The 7,941-nt window shown below is 46.3% G+C and overlaps 1 protein-coding gene across 3 annotated transcripts in view; it reads left to right on the plus strand.

Annotated features, from left to right (window-relative positions):
- The window catches only part of NUP54 (nucleoporin 54), a 54,407-nt gene that overhangs the window by 24,454 nt on the left and 22,012 nt on the right, over positions 1 to 7,941 (plus strand). For all 3 annotated transcript variants that reach the window (XM_077476505.1, XM_077476506.1, XM_077476507.1), the window contains 2 exons: positions 5,812 to 5,952; positions 6,082 to 6,311. In XM_077476505.1, coding sequence (XP_077332631.1) covers positions 5,812 to 5,952; positions 6,082 to 6,311 — 371 coding nt within the window. The remainder of the gene's footprint in view (positions 1 to 5,811; positions 5,953 to 6,081; positions 6,312 to 7,941) is intronic.

The following is a 7,941-nucleotide window of genomic DNA, read 5'->3' on the forward strand; positions in this document are numbered from 1 at the left end:
TCTCCCTCTGTTAAACAACCCCTGACTCAGGGACTTCCCTAAATTCAGGGCCTGAGGGAACAGAATAATTTACAGAAGGCTCCGTATAGACTTGGTCCCTCCCCCTCCAAACTGCTTAAAGTGTAAGTAAACCCTCCTGTCGTTTTCAGCCAAGGAAGCTGCCATCTTAGCCTCTGTTTAATCTACAACTGCCATGATGCTTCACATGTTATCAGTTATGACACCAGCTATTGGATGGTTTGACAGTTTGGTTGAAGGCACAACCAATGGGAGTGTTACATTTCTGGCACATGCCGGAAATTAAACTGTTTTATGGATGGGTTTACTTCCGCTTTAATGGCAATCCCAGACCTGAGGGACACTTATCTGCTCATTCCCATGGTGAACTGTCAAAAATTTGTCAGGCTGACGGTGGAACCAGGGAATGTGTGCGACTCGGTCATTTCAGTAATCGCCTATCTGGATGACCTGTTCCTATTTATCTTCAAACCAAGGTTATGTCTCCTATTCTCATTGCACCCCATTGGCCCGGGAGGCTGTGGTTCCCAAGCTGATATGATCTGGCGTGGAATTTTCCTCAATACTGCCAATCCAAGAGGACCTTTATCTCGGGGGTCCATTCTGCTGTCCCCAGGTGGAGCGGTGGGTTCTCCCTGCATGGCTTCCAAAGTAGAATTGCTGAAGGGAAGAGCTTCTCGGATTGGGTTGTGGCCCTGCTAAGTAGCAGAAAAGGGGAAACCCACTCCATCTACTGGAGACATTTTCAACAGCTGGTACGCAGAGGGCATTTCCAATCAGGGGCTCCCTTTTCTACAAATATTTCTGTACCAGGTTTTTTTCTCCTCTCGTCTTCCAGGACAGCCTCTGAGACACAGGGCTCCTCCCTCCGGGCCAGGAAACACGCATATACCATGTCTTAAAAGGTGGTCCTCCAGGCCTCCCTCTTTAGTTATTGTGTTTCCTGCCGGACGGGAAGGAGCACGTTAGAGGAACTAACACTTGGCGTTGGCGGCCTCCTGCCTAGGCATCCCTCTGTCCTGCTGGGGAAGAGCAGGATGCTTGTCCCCCCGCTGCCGTTAGCTCAGGAAGATTGGCGATTCTGCCCTTTGACCCTCACAGCGCGGTACCTGTGGTAGTGCGGCCAGCGCGTGAGACGCTCGGCCGTTCTGGCGATCGTTTGCAGCAGACGCCAAGGGGCGGGGCTTGTGTGCGTTCCAGCGGGCGGAAGTGATGGGACTTCCGGCGTAACTGCGTCATCCGGAGGCGCCGTGAGACACAGTTCTGGTCTCTAGAGGTGCAGTGGTGGAGTACACGGGCACCCGGAGTGGTGTGGAAAGCCCAGCTAGGCTGCGCAAGGCACAGGAGCATGAAGACGGCGGTTCAGGTTACGGACTCCCAGTTCAGTGGGCTCCGGTACCTCCCGGGTAGGATGGCGAGGGTGGACCATACTTACACTGGGGGGGTTTAGGGTTCTAGAGACCCAGATTCTCCCTCCCTGGGTGGGGAACCCTTGGTGATGGGATAGGCACTTCCTATACTGACCCAGGCACAGTGATGGTTGTGGGTCAGGGAGTCTCTTTAATGGAAATTTTGTCCTTTTTGTCTCTTTGTTTTTTTTTTAGGCTATTCATGACACATTAGAAATTCGTGAGGAGTAGGTTCAACTGTCCAAGCACGACCTAATGTACCAGGGGTCTAGTGCTCAGAAAGCCAGGGTCTTTCCCGTACATAAATCCCTAATTGATTTTATTCTGCGGGAGTGGGAACAGCCAGAAAAGAGACCTTTCTTCTCTGGTAGCCTCAAGCGGAGGTTCCCGTTTGAAGCGGATGTTTCGCATCCATGGAATAAGGTGCCTAAATTGGACGCACCTTTGGCTAAAGTCTCAAAAAAGACAGACTTGGCCTTTGATGATTTAGGATCGCTCAGGGATCCCATGGATGGGAGAGGGGATGTGTTGCTGAAGAGGGCTTGGGATGCCTCTTCAATTGGGTTGAAACCAGCCCTAGCAGCTACGTGCATTGCCAGGAACCTGGAGTGCTGATTATCGCAGTTGCAGTCCCATATTTCAGCGAGTACTTCCAGACAACAGTTCCTGAAGTCTTTTCCCCTCCTGTTCATAGCAGAGGGCTTTTTAGCGGATGCCTCCGGAATTGGTGAAACTGGCCGCTAGGTCAGCCACCTTGGTAAATGCAGCACGAAGGACGGTATGGCTTAAAGCTTGGAAGGGCGAATCTGCCTCCAAATTAAAGCTTTGTGGATTACCCTTTTCGGGTGACAACTTGTTTGGGCCAAGCCTTCAGGAGGCATTGGAGCGCACTCAGGATAGGAAGAAGGTGTTTCCTGAGAGGAAGAGGAAGTCTGAGGGCAAACTTCTTTTTTTTTTTTTTTATTTTTATTTTTTTTTTTTAGATGCTCCAGACAACAGGGCCAGCAGGTGAAAGACAGCCCCAAAAAACATTGGATGGGTCATAAAGGCCGTGGAAGAGGTTATTCTGAGAGCCATGGAGGTCTTTCAATCCCAGATAAGGGGATTACACCTACATGTTCGAACAGACAATGCGGCAGCTGTCGCATATGTAAAAAAACAGGGGGGCACAAGGAGTCCTGCCATGCAGACTATAGCCAGCGAGATTCTGTGCTGGGCAGAGGTGAATCTGGCCTCATTGCCAGCCATTCACCTGAAAGGCTCTCAAAATACACTGGCGGATTTTCTCAGCCGTCGGCGGGTGTGTCAGGACGAGTGGTCCCTCAACATGGAAGTATTCGGGCAGATTGTAGGACATTGGGGACAACCAGAGGTGGATCTTTTTGCCTCGGAGGCCAACAAGAAGGTGGAGCAATTCTTTTTTTTTTTTTTTTTTTTTTGTCCACCCACAAGATCAGGCCATAGGAATAGACGCCTTTGCCAACCCTTGGCAGTTCAACCTGTGTTATGCCTTTCCTCCAGTTAGGCTGATAGCTGCGGTCCTCCAAAAATTTCTAGCAGAATCGATGGATCTCATCCTAGTGACACCATTCTGAGCAAAGAGACCCTGGTTTGCCATCCTAAAAAGACTGGCCATCTGTCCTCCTCTACCTCTTCCGGTCAGAGAAGATCTGATTTCCCAGCGGCCAATTCTACATCCTCGGATAGAGAACCTCAAGCTATCAGCTTGGGATCTGAGGAACAGCTGTTGAGAGCTCAGGGATTTTCGGATAGGGATAAAATCTCTTCTTGAGTGCTGTAAGCCAGTAACCAGGGCAATCTATGCCAAAGTATGGAAGAGATTTAATTCCTGGTTGGTAGAGCAAGGTCTGAATCCTCCTGGGATCCCGGCGGTCCTGGATTTTCTTCAGGCAGGTGTGGAACTGGGCCTTTCTGTTAGTACCCTAAAGGTGCAGTCTGCGGCCTTGAGTATTTTCTTGCAGACCTCTCTTCAGCAGAATCAGTTCATTAGGAATTTTTTCAAGCCCCTTGCGAGGTCCAGACCAGTGAAAGTTAAATCCTGCCCCACTTGGGACCTCTCTGTGGTCCTCCAAAGCGCTTACCAGTAGTCCCTTTGAGCCTTTGGAGGATGCCATGTTAAAATGGGTGGTACTCAAAATGGTGTTTTTGATAGCAAACACCTCAGCCAGAAGGTTGAGTGATTTGCAGGCTTTCTATTAGGGAGACGTTTTTGTTAATTGAGGATAGGATTGTTGTTAAGACAGATCCTAGTTTTCTCCCTGAGGTAGTTTGTACGTTTCATAGGATGCAGGATATTGTCCTGCCAACTTTCTGATCCACCTCGGGTGTAAGTGGGGAGGAATCTTTAAGTTTATTGGATGTTAGGAGGAGCCTTTTAGTTTAGAGATTACTAAAGAATTTAGGATCTGCCTCTTTGTTAATTTTTCAGGGGTCCGCAAGGGCTGCAGGGCCTCAATCTTCTATCGCTGTAAGAATGGCAATTATAGAAGCTTATAAGTTGGAAGGTAAGCAAGCCCCGTTATTTGAGGCACATTCCACTAGGGCAGTCTTGGTTTCATGGGCAGAGAGGGTCGGAGCCTCTCCGGAGGTTATCTGCCAAGCAGCAGCATGGTCCAGCTGCTCGACATTTGCCAAGCATTACCGTCTGGATTTATTGTGTGAAAGTGAGCAGACATTTGGATGTACGGTCCTCCGGGCAGTGGTCCCGCCCTGACAAAGTAAGTTTCTTGCTTATCTCAGAGGCTGTCCTGGAAGATGAGAGGAGAAAACCGGAGTTAAACTTACCGGTAACTCTTTAGGAGTCTTCCAGGACAGCCTGGTTTCCCACCCGGTGTTTTGGATTGACTGGTGTTGGATGTATTTAATAACGTTGTGTTAGTGCGTTATCTTTCAGAGCCTTCCGGTAGTTCTTGGTTAAACTGAAGAGGGAGGCCTGGAGGACCACCTTTTAAGACATGGTGTATGCGTGTTTCCTTTCCCCGGAGGGAGGAGCCCTATGTCTGAGGTTGTCCTGGAAGATTCCTAGAAAGTTACCGGTAAGTCTAACTCCGTGTTTTTTTTTTTGTTTTTTTTTTTACTTTTGTTTTTTTTGTTTTTTTTTTAAGTTTCACAGAGGCCAAGAAATTATTTTGCCAACTTTCTGTTTGAATCTTGTGGGTGAACATAAGTTGGATGTTAAAAGGTCGTAGCACCATTGTCAAACACTACAGGTTGGACCGGTGGGTCACTAAGAATCAGACCTTAAGGGGGAAAAAGGGGTCCTGCAAGTGGTGGTCCCACCCTAGGGTTAAGTGCTTGTTTATCGTTTTACCTCTCAAAGGTGGCTGTCCTAAAAGAAGTTTAGGGAAAATCAGTTGCCTACCGGTAACTTTTTTTTTTTTTTTTTTCCAGGAGTCTTTTAGGACAGCACTGATAACCCACCTGAAAAAGTTGTTTGCAATAAGGAGGCTGCCCACTGGCTAAGTGAGTAGCAGTTCTGTCTAGCAGCACTGGGGTTGGTGGCTCAATTCCCCCAACATGCTAGTGGAGTCCTGGGGAACAGCCAGGATTAAAAGTTATGTGTATGACATGTTCTTGTGTCTCCCCAGCTGGCTGGAGGTACTCTTAGAAGAATGAGGGGCTTAAATCTTAAATCTTGAATCTAAGGCGGTGTTTCCTGTGCAGGGGGGAGCTGAGGTCTCCCAAAGGTGGCTGTTTAGAAAGACTCCTGGGAAAGACGTTACCGGTACGTAACTGATTGGAGAAGAATTATAATCTGCCATGTTCACTTGGCGTGAAAAGAAAATCCCAAATGATTTCCTAAGGAGGGATTGCCTCTAACTTGTAGTGCAATCCAAAGATAAGCCAGCTTTTAAAGCGGAATTCCACTCCCAAGTGGAAGTTCCGCTCATCGGAAACCTCGCGCATGCGCAGTAGGGAACCGGGCAGTGAAGCCGCAGCGATTCACTTCCCGATTCCCTGACCGAGGATGGGGGCGGGGGCAGCTGAGAGACGAGCGATTGCTCGTCATCTGCTGCCAACATTGCTGGACCCTGGAACAGGTAAGTGTCCATTTATTAAAAGTCAGCAGCTGCAGTATTTTTAGCTGCTGGCTTTTAATAAATATATATATATATATATATATATATAATTTTTTTTTTTTCAGGTGCCCATCCTCTTTAAGTTCGCAGTCTGTGCTGTCTTCCCCATATTAAAAATGGAATTATTACCACCCTTTTAACTGAGGTTGCAAGCTGTCGAGGCTGTCTACTGTATGTTTGCTTTCTTGTAGAAATCATGCATGTTTTTGTATACGATATTGATTTCCTTACTTTTAGGTACATTTATTTGCAATTTCATTGTTGGTTATTCACGTACCCTTTAGGTCTGTTTGGAAGCAATCAAAACAAAGGATTTGGATTTGGCACTTTTGGAGCAGGAACAAACACTGGTCTTGGCACTGGTATTTCAACTGGTTTTGGTTTGACTGGTTTCAATACTCAACCGCAGCAGCAACAACAGAATGGTTAGTGAACACCCCTGCATGTGATGCTCTTTGGTGTATGTCAGCTTGAGTGATTTGACCTGCAAATCGGTCATTTCTTTATATGGTTTAATCACATTGCTCTGTATTTGAAATTTCTTTTTATTCCAGTTCTTGGAGGTGGACTTTTTGGACAGCCAGCACAAAACTTGATTCAGTCAAATCAGCTGTACAATGCAGCAAGTGCCCTTAATGCGCCAACATTACTTGGTGATGAGAGAGATGCCATCTTAGCAAAATGGAACCAACTTCAGGCCTTATGGGGAACAGGAAAAGGTTACTTTAACAGTAATATACCCCCTGTGGAATTCACGCAGGAAAACCATTTTTGCCGGTTTAAGGTAACACACACAGTATTTTGCATTATACTGTTTTTATTTATATAGAGAGGGAGAAATATCTCTGCTCTTTTATTACTTAAAGTGAAAAATTATTGCACCCAGCAAACAAAGTGAACCAAAAAATTTAACATCGTCTAAGAAAGGAAGGAATCGACCAACATGAAGCATACCTTGATATTTGGTTTTGCTTTCTGTTTTACATGCTTGAAATGCCCTTGGAGTTAGGAATATTTTTCCTTGTGGTGTGCAGAGTGAAATATTGGTTCTGACTTCACATGCTCTTGTGTATTATGTACCTGCTAGGTCAGTTGTGATACTCAGTACGTAAGCTTGGCATTGTTGTCAGTCATAGCCTCGTCTCGTATTTACAAGACTTGCATGCATTCCTAGCTTGATTTTCAAATCAGTAGGAACGTACCCCCTTTTGCACAGCATAATGGGGAACGAACTGGAATGTGCTTCTTCACTGGTGCAAGCAATCAAGGAATGTTTTCAGCAGGACAATGGAGTGACACCATTGACAGCATGGTGTCTCTGAAATTGGGAGGCAGGAGCAGAATGAGGGGGGCAAACGGGAGCATGTGAGATGGTAACTGTAAGGGCTCTTTCACACGGGACAGATCCGTGATGATCCGCCCCGTGAACATCCACTTGCTCAGCGGGGGTCGCTCCGTAGGACCCCGCTGAGAAGGAAGATGACAGATCTGTCTCTGCACACTGTAGCAGTCAATATGTAAAAAGCGACTGCTGGGTTTTAAAGCTTGCAACATACTTTGAAAATAATACATATCTATAAAATGTTTGATAGTCTTAAAACAAAAGTATACAATTTATAAACTTGAAAACAAATACTGGAGCATGTTACACATTATGCCCCTTGTAGTCATATTTGAACATTAGCATTTCTGGAAGTGAGTTTTTTTTTTTTTTACTTTAGCCATTTTTCCGTATATTTGTGTTTGCGTATTTGCACAAAATACTGACTGGAACTTCAGATTTCTTGCATTTATTTTTTCCCCATTACTGATCAAAACACAGCACTTACACACGTTTTGTGTGTAGAGGCACATTGTAATCAATGGGCTTCATTTTAGATCACTAAAAAGAAAAAAAGAAAATCACAGTATTCCTCCAAATGCTCCAAAAGGTGAACTTTGTTTTAAAGTGATTGTAAACCCTTACAAACCACTTTGACCTACAGGTAAGCCTAGATTAAGGTTTACCTGTAGGTCCAAGAAATAACTCCTAAACCTACACAGTTTAGGAGATATTTGCCAAAACACAGGCACCGCTGTCTACGGCGCATGCGCCGTAGACAGCGGTGCGCAGGCACACTGAGCGAGCCGCTGTCAACGGCGATATGCCGCGAGTGGCAGCTCCCGTGCAAATGCACGGGAGTGACGTCACCGCGGCTTCGCCGAATGACAGCGCCGTAGTAGCGAGACCCACCAAGAAGATGGAGGCTCTGTACACAAGGGGACACCGGTGACTTTGCTGGCTCCTGTGTCAGGTAAGTGACGCATAATAGACTACTATGCGATGCATAGTAGCCCATTATGCTTTACCTTTGCAGGGACTCAAAGAGGAAGTAAACCCCTCAGGTGTTTGTTTTATTACTTTTATTTTAAAG

This window comes from Lithobates pipiens, unplaced genomic scaffold (genome assembly GCF_037356315.1).
Source record: "Lithobates pipiens isolate NorthernLeopardFrog02 unplaced genomic scaffold, aLitPip1_a1.2 Scaffold_13, whole genome shotgun sequence".
Lineage (NCBI taxonomy): Eukaryota > Metazoa > Chordata > Amphibia > Anura > Ranidae > Lithobates > Lithobates pipiens.